General features: G+C 35.8%; 1 protein-coding gene across 1 annotated transcript in view; it reads left to right on the forward strand.

Moving 5' to 3' along the window:
- Nucleotides 1-16,462, forward strand: part of LOC128548785 (hemicentin-1-like) — a 59,404-nt gene that overhangs the window by 33,904 nt on the left and 9,038 nt on the right. Inside the window, exons 14-22 of the mRNA XM_053524243.1 lie at nt 3,022-3,108; nt 3,393-3,584; nt 5,735-6,019; nt 7,870-8,057; nt 8,268-8,364; nt 11,063-11,350; nt 12,521-12,793; nt 13,322-13,465; nt 16,100-16,228. Of these exons, the coding sequence (XP_053380218.1) occupies nt 3,022-3,108; nt 3,393-3,584; nt 5,735-6,019; nt 7,870-8,057; nt 8,268-8,364; nt 11,063-11,350; nt 12,521-12,793; nt 13,322-13,465; nt 16,100-16,228 (1,683 nt within the window). The remainder of the gene's footprint in view (nt 1-3,021; nt 3,109-3,392; nt 3,585-5,734; nt 6,020-7,869; nt 8,058-8,267; nt 8,365-11,062; nt 11,351-12,520; nt 12,794-13,321; nt 13,466-16,099; nt 16,229-16,462) is intronic.

The raw sequence follows: 16,462 nt of genomic DNA on the forward strand, positions 1-16,462 counted from the left end.
AAGTTTTACATGCAAGTTACTATCTCCAAAACTAATGCAGATATTGATTTAAAACTTCACATGTGTCTTCCGGGTTATAAAACTAGTTGATAGCAGCAAGTCCCATAACTCTGACCTTCATTTTGGCCAAATTATGCCCCCTTTTGGACTTAGAAAATTCTGGTTAAAGTTTTGCGTGCAAGTACATACAGCTATTTCTAAAAGGCATATAGATTTGAAACTTATTTTTAGCTCACCTGTCACAAAGTGACAAGGTGAGCTTTTCTGATCGCGCGGTGTCCGTCCGTCCGTGCGTGCATGCGTGCGTGCGTGCGTCCGTCCGTAAACTTTTGCTTGTGACCACTCTAGAGGTCACATTTTTCATGGGATCTTTATGAAAGTTGGTCAGAATGTTCATCTTGATGATATCTAGGTCAAGTTAGAAACTGGGTCACGTGCCTTCAAAAACTAGGTCAGTAGGTCTAAAAATAGAAAAACCTTCTGACCTCTCTAGAGGCCATATATTTCACAAGATCTTCATGAAAATTGGTCAGAACCTTTACCTTGATGATATCTAGGTCAAGTTTGAAACTGGGTCACGTGCCGTCTAAAACTAGGTCAGTAGGTCAAATAATAGAAAAACCTTGTGACCTCTCTAAAGGCCATATTTTTCATGGGATCTGTATGAAAGTTGGTCAGAATGTTCATCTTGATGATATCTAGGTCAAGTTCGAAACTGGGTCACGTGCGGTCAAAAACTAGGTCAGTAGTTCTAAAAATAGAAAAACCTTGTGACCTTTCTAGAGGCCATATATTTCACGAGATCTTCAAGAAAATTGATCAGAATGTTCACCTTGATGATATCTAGGTCAAGTTCAAAAGTGGGTCACGTGCCTTCAAAAACTAGGTCAGTAGGTCAAATAATAGAAAAACCTTGTGACCTCTCTAGAGGCCATAATTTTCATGGGATCTGTATGAAAGTTGGTCTGAATGTTCATCTTAATGATCTCTAGGTCAAGTTTGAAAGTGGATAACGTGCCTCCAAAAACTAGGTCAGTAGGTCAAATAATAGAAAAACCTTGTGACCTCTCTAAAGGCCATATTTTTCATGAGATCTGTATGAAAATTGGTCTGAATGTTCATCTTAATGATCTCTAGGTCAAGTTCGAAAGTGGGTCACGTGCCGCCAAAAACTAGGTCAGTAGGTCAAATAATAAAAAAACCTTGTGACCTCTCTAGAGGCCATACTTTTCATGGGATCTGTATGAAAGTTGGTCTGAATATTCATCTTGATGATATCTAGGTCAAGTTCGAAACTGGGTCAACTGCGGTCAAAAACTAGGTCAGTAGGTCTAAAATTATTGAAATCTTTTGACCTCTAGAGGCCATATTTTTCAATGGATCTTCATGAAAATTTATCTGAATTTTCACCTTGATGATATCTAGATAAAGTTCAAAACAGGGTCACGTACCTTCGAAAACTAGATCAATAAGTCAAATAATAGAAAAACCTTGTGACCTCTCTAGAGACCATATTTTTCAATGGATCTTCATGAAAATTGGTCAGAATTTTTATCTTGATAATATCTAGGTCAAGTTTAAAACTGGGTCACATGAGCTCAAAAACTAGGTCACTATGTCAAATAATAGAAAAAACGACGTCATACTCAAAACTGGGTCATGTGGGAAGAGGTGAGCGATTCAGGACCATTATGGTCCTCTTGTTTCTTTTTCTAGATCAATTACCAACCTCACTGGGTCAAGTCCCATAACTCTGACATGTATTTTGAGCAAATTATGCCCCCTTTTAGACTTAGAAAATTTTGGTTAAAGTTTTACATGCAAGTTACTATCTCCAAAACTAATGCAGATATTGATTTGAAACTTCACATGTGTCTTCGGGGTTATAAAACTAGTTGATAGCATCAAGTCCCATAACTCTGACTTTCATTTTTGCCAAATTATGCCCCCTTTTGGACTTAGCAAATTCTGGTTAAAGTTTTGTCTGCAAGTACATATAGCTATTACTAAAAGGCATATAGATTTGAAACTTATTTTTTCTTTTTCTAGATCAATTACTTACCTCACTGGATCAAGTCCCATAACTCTTACATGTATTTTGAGCAAATTATTCCCCTTTTTGGACTTAGAAAATCCTGGTTAAAGTTTTGCGTGCAAGTACATACAGCAATTACTAAAAGGCATATAGATTTGAAACTTATTTTTTCTTTTTCTAGATCAATAAACAACCTCACTGGGTCAAGTCCCATAACTCTGGCATGTATTTTGGGCAAATTATGCCCCCTTTTGGACTTTGAAAATTCTGGTTAAAGTTTTACATGCGAGTTTCTATCTCCAAAACTAATGCAGATATTGAACTGAAGCTTCACATGTGCCTTCGGGGTTATAAAACTAGTTGATAGCAGCAAGTCCCATAACTGATATGCATTTTGGTCAAATTATGCCCCCTTTTGAACTTAAAACTCTTTTGATATTTAACCTTTTTGGGTAATATTTTCCTGCTTCTGGGACAATATTTCGAATAGTCGAGCTTGGCTGTCTTACGGACAGCTCTTGTCATTTTATTCAACTTGTTTAATAAATTCAATATGAAAAGACACTCATGTAATATCCTCTATTTATACAACTTCTTTTCATGGACTGCTTGAATGAATCTCCACTAAACTTGTGATGCCTCTTAAATGATTTCAAATGATTACACATTACTGTATTCTTGAGCCATGGCAGAAAAACATAGAAAAAAAATGTTCAGTAGCAAAAATGCATTATGAATATTCAATAAACTGGATCAAAATCAACGTCATTACGTCAAGGTCATCCTCAAGTGACCAGATTAAGCTCCTTGTTGTAGTTATTTTTAGTTTGACTATTTAAGGAATAGGTAGCTATTGAACACAAGAGTCTTATGGCCCTGTTGTGGTAGTAAAATACAAGGAAAACACCTGTTATCTCTTGTTGAATAAATGATGAATTTGCAATTACGTAGTCATTAACAGAAAATGATTTATATCTATATTTCAGTTAAACCATCGATAGATGAGTCAAATGTGGTGTACTTCCGAAAAGTTATTGAAAACAGAACAATTATCATCGAATGTCCAGTATCAGGTATATTTTGTTAACATGTAACATCTGTTTTTCATTTTGACCTGATTTGGGATGCAAACAGATATGATATCTCTGATCATACTATTCATCCCAAATCTGATAATCCTGCCTGTGGTTTAGGATGCTTTATGCAAGTATATGTTCAAAATTCAAATGACAGATCTGAAGATAAAAGTAATAAATTGATTTCCTTTTCTTATTGTCTCTAGTAAAATCAAGTTGACTGAAAAATGTTTTCCTGGAATGTGACAGAGTTTTGATTGATTTCAAGTGAAATATTTCAGGTATTCCTACGCCAACAGTTGACTGGCTGATCAATGGCAATCGTGTGAGGTCCAGGGAAGGTCTACAGTTTAGTCATAATAACAATCATCTAGAAATTGCCAGAGCTCAGGTTACAGACACTGCTGTCTATACATGTATAGCAACAAATGCTGCTGGAGAATTAAAGAAAAATTTTGACTTAGAAGTTCAAGGTATTTCCTCATTAAAAACTAGTGTTCCTACTATGACCAAAGATTCAAATTTGGGTCACAACTTTAAGGGTCAGTTTCAAAATAATTTCACACATATTTTCCTTGCTTGACACCCTAGCAAGCTGTGAAACTCAGGTATGCAGTCTATGGCTATCTTGACCATCTTGTTTTATATACTTTGATCCTTGCATGTATCAGTGCTATACACTGGGCACGTTAAAGAACCAGGCTGTCTATTCGAAACGAGCTAGGCTAAGTTAACCGGACAAACCTGTATCTGATTTCTGATCTGTCTGTCGTGGGGGCTTTGTCTCACTCTGTCCCTCTGGTCAGATCGCTCTGTGTCTGTACTAGTAGAGGATGAATTATGCGCCCTGTGTGGCTGCATTTGAACTAGGTAAAGCGCCTTTGAACGTGAAATTGATCATGAAAAGGGCGCTATATAAATCTGGTATAATAATAATAATAATCTGGTTAAACTATCTGTTATACAGATGTAAGATCCTTGTATGGACTACCGTAAAGTTTGGTCACTGTAGGGCGGTAAGAGATGAAAGATTAAAATGTCTTCTACTTGTTACCAATTTGTCTGTAACATTCTTGTATAACCTCACCCAAAATCATTCAAATACATTAGTTTGGACACTTTAAAGGGCTACAAGAGCTAAAAATATAAAAAAATACTTAAAATGACTTCCACTACCGTCCATGAACAGGCTCAATCAAACCGAGCCTGCAACATTTTCGTTTCTGTCGTGTTGAGCGACCTGTGAAATTTCCACTTTTCTCTATTTCATTTCAAGAAGCACTTAATAGTTCTTCACTACAGTTGGTCTACAGCATCGTTGTGTGGTTCTCTATCAAGCTTTATGAAATGGTTCCACTTGGCCCTTTGTACAGGCTGCAAGAGCTGAAAATATAAAAAAAGTAGTTAAAAGATCTCATGAACCACTTGTGGATCTTCACCAAGTTTGACTTGTGGCATTAATGGACCAACATCTCTCAATTTTGTTCAAATGATCTTGTTTGGCCTCTTTAAGTGACCACCAAAGCTAAAAATAAAAACAACATGCTTGTTAGCTCACCTGAACCAAGAGTTCAGGGTGAGCTAATAAAGTAAGCAATTAACATCTTCTCTTCTGAAACTACTACTCAGAATTACACCAAACCTGGTTGGTAGCATCCTAGCAAGGTCCTTCTTCAAGTTTGTTCAAATGGGAGCACTAAGCATTTTCAGGGGCTGCTAGACTTAGAAAAACCTTTAAACAACTTCTTGTCATGAACCACTTGATGGATCTTCATCAAACTTAGTCTGTCTGCAAAATACAAATATTACTATTCATGATTTAGCATGTCATATGTGTAGTCATGGTCAGATTAATTACTTATGGCCAGTTTGGCCCTTGTGTTGTTTTATTTATTTATTCATGACTATGAACTGCTTGTGCGATTCATTACCAAACTTGGTCTGTACCATCCTTGCAAAAACCTCTCTTAAATTTTATTCAAACAGTTTTGCTTGACCATTTGAGGGGTTGCCAGGACCTTTAAAGTGCTTACTTGCACTGCTTTATGGATATTCACCAGATTTGGTTCGAAATAAGGTCTAAAAGTCATGAATGTATGCGTTCCATTAATGTTATTTTATCCCTGTGTCGTAGCCTTTTAAAATCGTGCTAGTGAAAGTTTGTTTATTTAACAATGTTTTTGTAAGAAATATTTATTAGTAAATGCTTGTCATCCTATAGCCGGAAGAATAAAGTTTCGATGTTTTGGGCATTCAGAATCTTGCCTTATATTGCCAGAAGTGTGCCAAATTTTATACGAGGGGTGTTCAAGAAATATGTAGACTGGCTCTACAACTTTATAACATGTCTGCTAACAACTGCACTTACTAAAACAGAGTGACTTCTCTCGGTACCAAATAAGAGTTTATTTAATGACTTTTGTTAATGTCCTTGTTCACCAGTGTTGAGGATATGGCATCAGTTTATGAATTATGTGAACCACCCTCGTATATAGTCTTTCTACATGGCCATCTTTCTTACATTCTGGTATTGAAATTTTTATGATAATTGCCTTGAAAATTTATTTGAGCTTACGGTAAATGTTTTGGAGTGCAATTTCAACACATAATATGTTAATTACAGTGCCACCTAAAATAGATACTGACAAACTAGCAACAGAGCTGAGTGTTACCCAGAACAAGAGTACAGCTATAGTTTGTCCAGTGAGTGGCATACCAGAGCCATCTGTTATCTGGTATAAGGATGACGAGCCACTTTTAGACTGGCCGTATCAAGGATTAAGTCTGAAAAACAGGGAAAAGACTCTGGAAGTTTTGAATGCACAGACAGATGATGCAGGTGTTTATAGATGTGAAGCAACTAATCGTGCCGGCCAGTTGAAGTTAGACTTCACACTTCATGTTTATGGTATGTTTGAAAAATGTCCTGATATCAGTTTAATCAAATGTCTACTTAGACAAAACTTTGATGCTGCAATATTGCACTGTTATTTCTGATTGCTGTAACTAGTACAATGGTAGTTTCAGTTATGACTTGCTGATTGCTGTAACTAGTACAATGGTAGTTTCAGTTATGACTTGCTGATTGCTGTAACTAGGAGAATAGAAGTTTCAGTTAAGACTTGCTGATTACTGTAACTAGGAGAGTATTAGTTTCTGTTACAACTTTCTGATTGCTGTAACTAGGAGAATAGTAGTTTCAGTTATGACTTGCTGATTGCTGTAACTAGTACAATGGTAGTTTCAGTTATGACTTGCTGATTGCTGTAACTAGTACAATGGTAGTTTCAGTTATGACTTGCTGATTGCTGTAACTAGGAGAATAGAAGTTTCAGTTAAGACTTGCTGATTACTGTAACTAGGAGAGTATTAGTTTCTGTTACAACTTTCTGATTGCTGTAACTAGGAGAATAGTAGTTTCAGTTATGACTTGCTGATTGCTGTAACTAGTACAATGGTAGTTTCAGTTATGACTTGCTGATTGCTGTAACTAGTACAATGGTAGTTTCAGTTATGACTTGCTGATTGCTGTAACTAGTACAATGGTAGTTTCAGTTATGACTTGCTGATTGCTGTAACTAGTACAATGGTAGTTTCAGTTATGACTTGCTGATTGCTGTAACTAGTACAATGGTAGTTTCAGTTATGACTTGCTGATTGCTGTAACTAGGAGGATAGAAGTTTCAGTTAAGACTTGCTGATTACTGTAACTAGGAGAGTATTAGTTTCTGTTACAACTTTCTGATTGCTGTAACTAGGAGAATAGTAGTTCCAGTTATGACTTTCTGATTACTGTAACTAGGACAATAGTAGTTTCCATTATGACTTGCTGATTGCTGTAACAAGGAGAATAGAAGTTTCAGTTAAGACTTGCTGATTACTGTAACTAGGAGAGTATTAGTTTCTGTTACAACTTTCTGATTGCTGTAACTAGGAGAATAGTAGTTTCAGTTATGACTTGCTGATTGCTGTAACAAGGAGAATAGAAGTTTCAGTTAAGACTTGCTGATTACTGTAACTAGGAGAGTATTAGTTTCTGTTACAACTTTCTGATAGCTGTAACTAGGAGAATTGTAGTTTCAGTTATGACTTGCTGATTACTGTAACTAGGAGAGTATTAGTTTCTGTTACAACTTTCTGATTGCTGTAACTAGGAGAATAGAAGTTTCCGTTACAACTTGTTGATTGCTGTAACTAGGAGAGTATTAGTTTCTGTTACAACTTTCTGATTGCTGTAACTAGGAGAGTAGTAGTTTCAGTTATGACTTGCTGATTGCTGTAAGTTGGAGAATAGAAGTTTCCGTTACAACTTGTTGATTGCTGTAACTAGGAGAGTATTAGTTTCTGTTACAACTTTCTGATTACTGTTACTAGGAGAATAGTAGTTTCAGTTACAGCTTACTGATTGCTGTAACTAGGAGAATAGTAGTTTTAGTTACACATTTCTGATTGCTGGCAACCAGGAGAATAGTAGCTTCAGTTAAAATTACTGACTGCTGTATCTAGGAGAAAAGTAGTTTCAGTTACATATTACTGGCAACCAGGAGAATAGTAGTTTCAGTTACACATTACTGATCGCTGTAACTAGGAGAATAGTAGCTTCAGTTACAGCTTACTGATTGCTGGTAACTTGGATAATAGTAGTTTCAGATACACACTTCAAATATTGGTTTTGTGCAATACTAAACAAAAGAAAAAAATGGAAAGACACAAAACAGATGAAAAGTGTTTCAAGAGTATTTAAATTTCCATTTTTAGTACCTCCACAAATTTCTGGATCAGAGGCGGTGACACATGTGTCAGTTACACATGGGGCAAATGTAGCTTTAGAATGTGTGGCATCAGGAAATCCAGAACCGCAGCTAGCATGGATAAAAGATGACGAAACTATAGAACTTGTAGAGAATCCACACATCGTGATACAGAACAAGGGACGTCTGCTGCAGGTTTGAAATATCTTAGTATAACTAGTGTATATTGAGGTAGTTGTCTGGATGGTTTGATGGTGGTTGAAACATGCATAGCCAAATGTTTATGAAATTCTTCACAATCATTCTTTTTTATTGTTTTAAGGGCCCCTAGATAGGCCAGTTTGACTGTAAATAAGAGTGCAAAAACAGTAATTAAATGCTTTTAACATTTATTTCATAATGAAGATCAGCAACTCTGAGGTAACAGATTCAGGAAGATATGTTTGTCATGCAGAAAATCGTGTGGGGATTGCAGAAAGGAAGTTTGAGCTAGACATCAATGGTGCAGTATTATTGTATTATTGTGTTACCAAATTATGTTTTTATTCAGATTTGTAATAGGAATTCTCTACCTTTAAGTATACTGTGGTACCCAAAAAGAAAATATACCACCATACTGGTACTGATGATAAACCCGAACGGAAAATGAGGTTTTTTACCTGTAACATTTTTATTTCTGCAAATTGAAATCAATGATCGGTATCAAAATAAAGCTTAACCTTTGCTGAAAACTTTACATAATTCAATTTTATATTTAGTAAGCAAACTCACACGAAGTGAGGGCCTGAAAGGGGTATGTAAAAAGGGGACTTTATGAACGTTGACTGATGATAAATTCGAACCCTTTGTCATTTACAAAATTTTCTTGGTATTATTATATTGAAACTTTCCCCAAAAAGCTGCAACAGTCATTCCTGATCAAGTAATGAAAAGTTAACAAATGTCAGGTCTTCATGTTTCGACAGTGAGCATGCGCAAAAAACACCCTCTTCCCCAGTAATTTTGGATAAATATTTTTTATACAGATTTATATAAGTCATTTATTTATACAGAATATTTACCAATTTTGTTTTTGTTTACACCAGTTGGTGTTGTAAGTGGAAACTATTAGATGGTGTGTTCAATTTTATAAATAACCGATTGCAATCGAATATTTCCAAGGTGTTCGACTTTATCATCTGTCCGGGTTTATCATCAGTACCAGTATTGCAGTTGCACATTTTCACCTAAAACATGCAGTTATGCATAATGGAAAATTGGTAATTGTAATCTCCCATCATTCACCAGTCACATTTTCTCAGTCATTCTTATCTCAGAGATTCTCTTAAGTATTTTTTTTTAACTTTTTAACTTTGATAACCTTCCCTATTGACATTTTATTCCAGACTAAAAAACATGTAATATTCACAGTTACCAGTAAAACTCGAAATGATGAAAGTCATGTTAGAAGTGAATCTGAATGTGTAATCATATAGTGTACACATTAGTTTTGTTTAAATAATCTAAAAATTCACATTGCACATTAATTTTGCTTATACACATTTTAGTGTACACATGTAGTTGAAGCAACACTTTACATACATGTATGTTGTCATCTGGACCATAGGATCGGTAGGGAAGCTTATCCAAGTTTTTTTGTTATATGTTAACAAAAGCATAAAATACCCAGTGTTTTGCGAAAAGAATCATTGAGAAAATGTGACTGGTGTACAATGTTAAATATGCATGGTACCCATTTTCGGAATTGTGCGTTTTAGGTTAGAAATGCGTTATTGAAATGTGTTAGTATATTTTCCCATATGATTCTCAAACAGATTTAGCCTTGTTCTTGAAAGTGCAGTATGTTTGACCCATACACGCAAAGCTGTTCTTCTTTGGAACACTTAAGGTGATCTTAGAAATGTCCTTGCCTGGACAGGGATCAAAATATACTAATGGGTAGGGTATGATATTTTCAATGGCATTTTCTCTCTTGTCTGGTGCCAGTGATTTATACAATAAAAAAAAGCCATTTTAAAAGCATTGAATTTCATGAATACAGTTTATAAAATGATATATTAATTTATTATATGAAAATAAATCCATTGTGGAAATCCTGATTTTATCGTAGATCAGATATTTATGAACATTTCATTTGGGAGATAATGTCTGTGAACCTGTCACTTTGGAGATATCTGCAGGCATGATGTCAGTAAATGTGTCATTTGGGAGATATCTGCCAGCAGGGTACCATTCTGTGAACCTGTCACTTTGGAAATATCTGCAGGTGTAATGTCTGTGAACATGTCACCTGGGAGATATCTGCCAGCAAGATATCATTCTGTGAACCTGTCACTTTGGAAATATCTGCAGGCGTATTGTCTGTGAACATGTCACCTGGGAGATATCTTCCAGCAAGATATCATTCTGTAAACATGTCATTTGGGAGATATCTGCCAGCAATGTATCTGTGAAGATGTCATTTAGGAGATATCTGCCAGCAAGATATCTGTGAACTTGTCACCTGGGAGATATCTGTCAGAAAGATATCTGTGAACATGTCTCTTGGGAGATATCTGCCAGCAAGATATCTGTGAACATGTCACTTTGTAGATATCTGCCAGCAAGATATCTGTGAACATGTCACTTGGCAGATATCTTTCAACAAGATATCTGTGAACATGTCACTTGGGAGATATCTGCCAGCAAGATATCTGTGAACATGTCACTTGGGAGATATCTGTCAACAAGATATCTGTGAACATGGCACTTGACAGATACCTGCCAGCAAGATATCTGTGAACATGGCACTTGGCAGATATCTGCCAGCAAGATATCTGTGAACATGTCACTTGGGAGATACCTGCCAGCAAGATATCTGTGAACATGGCACTTGACAGATATCTGCCAGCAAGATATCTGTGAACATGGCACTTGGCAGATATCTGCCAGCAATTTAAGATATCTGTGAACATTTTACTTGGAAGATATCTGTGAACATGTCACTTGGGAGATATCTGCCAGCAAGATATCTGTGAACATGTCATTTGGGAGATATCTACCTGCAAGATATCTGTGAACATGCCAGCAATATGTCTTTTAACATGTCATTTTCGAGATAAATAGCAGCCAAACGTCTTTTAAAATGTCACTTTAGAGATATATACAACAGGATGAAACATGTAGTAAAGATTTTAAGTGAGTTATTTATGTGATTTTAGTACCTCCATATATAAACGGATCATTGGAAGGCTTACAGAATGTCTGGGTAATTATAAACAAACCTCTGACATTGGAGTGTCCAGCTGAAGGTGTTCCTCCACCCAGTATTACCTGGAGACGACAAGGACAGTTTATACAACAGTATGGTAGACCTGGTTTACGCCTTCAGGACAATGGAAGAAAGTTGTATATTGTTCGTGCTCAGTTAAGAGATCTCGGAGATTATTCTTGCTATGTTGAAAATGTTGCTGGCAATGCTTCCCTGGACTACTTTGTTAATGTATATGGTAAGTCTCTCTCAACCTCTCCATTTAAGAAGGCTAATAGATTCATTACCCTCAATATAGCAGCTTTTCTTTCAAACAATCATCAATGTTCTTCATATGATAAGCTGTGTTGGAATTCATATTAATCATTCATATTAAAGTAACAAGAAAATGAATTGTACAGTTAAGATTTTGATTTTGCATTTACATGTATAGACTTTTGAAAATCAGAACTTGAGTTTATTTTTAATGCTATATCTGTTTTCATGTTAAATGATGAAGTGTTGTCATAACAGGGGTTTTAACCAAAAGCTGCAACACATTATAGCCACACCCTGATACTGATATGCAATTTGTCAGAATTTTGGCCCTTTATGTACTTAGACAATTGGAATTTCTTTGTAAGCTATAGCTTTTGAAACTCGTTACACTTGTTTATTATCATTGGATAAATAAGTAGGTAAAGAACCATAACTTTCTTACATTTTATTTGTAGAATTATTTCCCTTTTTATGTACTATGTATTTCTTGGGTATTTTTTGTTTAATTCCACTTTTCTTGAATGATACAGACTTGAAATTTTACAGGTTTTGAGGCACTTAGATATACTCTTGACCATGCATCTGTCAGCATGTCCTTCCTTCCAGATGTCCATCTGTCTGAATGTCATTCCTTCCAGATGTCTGTCTCAATAAGCATTTGACCTAGAGACATGAAATATTTTATGAATATTGCTTAGCATGTGAAGTTTTGTACCTGGGGTATACCACAACCCAACCCCCTCACAAATATACACTCCATCCCTTCCTTCCACCCTCTTTTCAAATAATTCTGGCAAATTTGACTGAATACACATTATTTAAACAGTAGATTCTCATTTGTATCATTTTAGTGCCTGTTAATACACCTGACTTCTTATAATACTACAAAGATCAAAAGGTTGAAATTAAAAATCTGTCTTGGGTATTTTCCAGCTGCTGCTGTCACATACTCCTGGTCGCAACTCATCCCATCACAGCAGAAGTGTGAGTCTATGTCAAAGGTGATGTAGAAGTCCCCACAATAATATATGGGAACTGATTAAGATGAAGCATAATTTAGCAACTTGTTGCACCCGTACAAGATTTAAAAGATGACTGTGTATAAGTACTAAACTACTTTTATAGAGATTTATGATATCTTACATTTTAGTGCCTCCAACAATAGAACGGGGGTTGGAGAGAGTAGAGGCTGTTGTTAACACTGGAGCCACACTATTATGTGAGACTTTAGGGCTTCCAGATCCAGTTGTCACCTGGCAGAAAGATGGGGAACCATTTCCAACAACTGGACTCAGACATCGTATGAGGGTTTCTGGTACAATTGAATTTACGTCAGTGCGACTGGAAGATACAGGAACCTACAGCTGTAATGCAACAAACGAGGCTGGAAGTGCAACAAGAGTTATGAAATTAGATGTTCAAGGTAATAATTGTCATTTTGTGAAAATATAAAGCCTTGTCAAATTCTTAACTTCTTTTGGAATGATATGTTTCCTTTGATTAAGAAATGCTTGAGAGCAATGTTACTGCTTTCTCTAAATTCTGTGATAAGGTTTTCTCAAGCAGGAATAGTGTATAAAATGTAGTTTAAAAGTGGTCATTAACCTTTAGCCTGTTGCCAGCAGGTGATTCTGCCTTTGCGACGTACTTTCAGGCTGATCATGGTCTGCACTGTTCACTATTCAGTCAGTAAATTTTCAGTAAACACCCCTTCAAATAATAAATGGTACTGCCCAAATTGAAAGATGGACCAGTCCATTTTAGAAATTTAGCAGGATAAAGATTAATGAACTTTCTAATGCCATAACATATGAAAGTGCTGTTACTCATCCGATTTGAAATTTGCATGATAGTATGTAAATCATTGATATTTGAGGTTATATTGTAAGATAACAGTGTGTGAAAATGTACATTTGATAATTAATTCTGTGTACTTCATATGTATTTCTAGTTCCACCTAGAATGGTTGGTACACAGCCCCTTTACTTGAATGTCGCTGAAGGAAGGGGAATCGTACTTCCATGTAATGTAACAGGAACGCCAGTTCCCACAATTACCTGGCAAAAAGGAGCTAAAATGGTCACAGGTGGACAAGGTAAATATTTTAGAAATATTAGAATTTAAGACAACAATTATTTCATTATTGTTTGTAGCATATACATTTCTATAATTGTTGTCTTTCAACAGCAAAAAAAAATATTGTAGGGGTAATTTTGCAAAGACTTATTTGAACTGTGGTAAATTTTGTCATTGCAGTTTAAAGTGCAGTAACCTCATTATTTAGGTTTGGCAGCTATGGAAAATTGTGGCAAGATAAAGACTTTGTTGTCATATACTTGATTCAGAAATGTTTTTTCGCTATGAAAGTCAAAGGTAAGGGTAGATTTCCCAGAAGTACAGAGCATCCCAAACACAGCCATAAAGCCATACATCACAAAGTCAGCTCACAACAAAAAGAAACTGTAACAGAAAAATAAAGCAGACAGGTTACTATAAATATCTGACAACAGGTCATTATACCTTTGCTGATAAATTCTCAAAAGTGCATTGTAAAACCCTCGCATATTATCATCATAAACCCAGCTTTAAGTTGTGCACATCCATCTGGAGGTCCAGAGACATATTTCCATAGCTATCACATGCATTTTCAAATAACTTCAAGGTCACTAGGTCCGAGATCAAGGTCAGATTTGAAGGTCAAAATGTTGTCAGTTTTTTTACCTCATGAAGGTAGTTCTGCAAGTTGGGATCAAATCTTTTCTGCAATGTTGAATTTCTTTAAACCTTGATTTTTCTAAATTTCAGAATATACTTTGGCAAATAAAAAAGATTGGGTTGTGTGCTTGATTTTTTGATAGACTGGTTTGAAAAATTTGGACCCCACAAAAGTTTTCATAATTGGAGTTTATGGAAAAATAACAATTTTTAAAATTTTCAAAGTCTGAGCTTTTCTACATAACCAGGCATTGGCATCATCAGCTAAATTTTGAAAGTTATTTTTTCTTTTTCTAGGTCAATTACCAACCTCACAGGGTTATGCCTGTTAACTCTGACATATATTTTGGCCAAATTAATCCCCTTTTTGGACTTAGGAAATCCTGATTAAAGTTTAGCATGCAAATTACTATCTCCAAAACTAATGCAGTTAGTGATTTGAAATTTCAAGTGTGACTTCAGGGTTATAAAACAAGGTGATAGCTTCAAGACCCATAACTCTGACATGGATTTTTGCCAAATTATGCTCCCATTTGGACTTAAGAAATCCACAACAAAGTGGATTTCGACAAAGTGAAAAGGCGAGATTTTTGGTTTTGGCATGTTGTCACCTTTTCGTGTTGTTGCAGGCGCCAGAGTGAAAAGGCGAGATTGAGAACATGACAAGCGAGAAACCACAATGTGAAATGGCAAAATAGCAAGATTTTTAATGCCCCATCAGTGGTGTGTTAAAAATCTCGCCTTTTCACCTTGTCGCTTTGTCACCTTCCTGTAGTGCACCATTGTTATGAGATATGACAGTTGCAGGAACCATGCACCCGATGTTTATACATTGATACTCAAGTTAAAATTATCCCAAATGAATGTATATCCTTATAATACAGCACATGCGCTACAGGAAGGCGACATAGCAAAAAGGTGAGATTTCTGCTTTTGGCGCATTGTAGTCTTTCTCGCTTTGTCCTGGGCGACAAGGTGACAAAGTGAAATAACACGTATTGAAAATCTCGCTATTTTGCCTTGTCACATTGTGGTTTTTTGCTTGTAGAGTTCTAAATCTCAGCTTTTCGCTCTTGCACCCCAATAAACTGAAACACAACAAAACCAAAAATCCACGAAAATGCAAAGTTGGCAGAAACTAGCCACTATTGTTACTAGACATATTACTATCTCAGTTTTAATCAAATGGTATTGCATGTTCCTTTTAGGGACCAAAATTAGAAATAATGACCTCTCTTAAACCACTTGATGGAGTCCCTTCAAACTTGGTCTGTAGTGTGTGAGGTCCTTTTGCAAATTATTGAAATTGTTCCATGTGGCCCTAATATGGGCAGTCAGAGCTAAGAAAAGAATCTTAGTCATGTTTATCACAAAAAGTACTTAAACTGGAGTAATCAAAACATCACAAGATTGTTATTCATCAAGTGAAGTTGTGCACCTGGATTTTGGCATCGGTGTATAAGCACCTTGTAGGCAACGTAGGCCCAGGCCTACACTTTTTCAGCAATAATGAAAAAGAATTAAAAGATGAATATGCTAAAATGCAATAAAATCATAAGGGGTGTGGGGTGGAGGAGTTAAAAGGCTATACCAACTTGATAATATATTTAATAACAGTTGCATAATGCCATAAAAAGTTTTAAAATAGTAACAAGTCTTAATAAAACAATACATTATTTCAAGTTTATTTAGGCCGTATAATACAAAATATACTAAATACAGTGTGCATCAGCTCTTGTTACAACAGTTTCAAGGGAAGAACAAAATGCTTAAGTTATTCCAGCAGAGAAATCATAAGGAAATTGGCCACATACTAGCTTGAAAAAGCCTTGTTGCTCCTGGGATTGATGCTGAAGGAAGCTGTTTTTCATTGGAATACATATTTGGAAATACTTGACAATGAAGATACCGACAAAAAAGAAAACAAATAGAAAAGCATCAGACCTCCAATCTATAATATTCTGTAACTTTTAAATATAAGATGAAGACCAATTTGTTAAACATTTTGCTTCAGGTATTGCAGTAATAGAGAATGGTTCACTATATATACAGAAGACAGCGGAGACTGATGCTGGAGTGTACCTCTGTATTGCAGAAAACAATGCTGGTGCAGCTTTTGGGCAGATAATACTTCGCATTAATTGTATGTTTCTTTATTTCTTCAAATGAAAGATACCAGCTCTAGTTATATGCTTGAAGGGACATATTATGTTATGACGCCGGTGTCCATCCGTCTGTTAGCAATTTTGTGTCTGCTCTGTAACTCTTGCACCCCTTGAAGGATTTTGAAGAAACTTGACACAAATGTTCACCACATCGAGACGACATGCAGAGCGCATGTTTCAGATGGCTCGCTTCAAGGTCAAGGTCACACTTG

The sequence above is a fragment of the Mercenaria mercenaria genome, chromosome 15 (genome assembly GCF_021730395.1).
Source record: "Mercenaria mercenaria strain notata chromosome 15, MADL_Memer_1, whole genome shotgun sequence".
In the NCBI taxonomy this organism is placed as follows: Eukaryota; Metazoa; Mollusca; class Bivalvia; order Venerida; family Veneridae; genus Mercenaria; species Mercenaria mercenaria.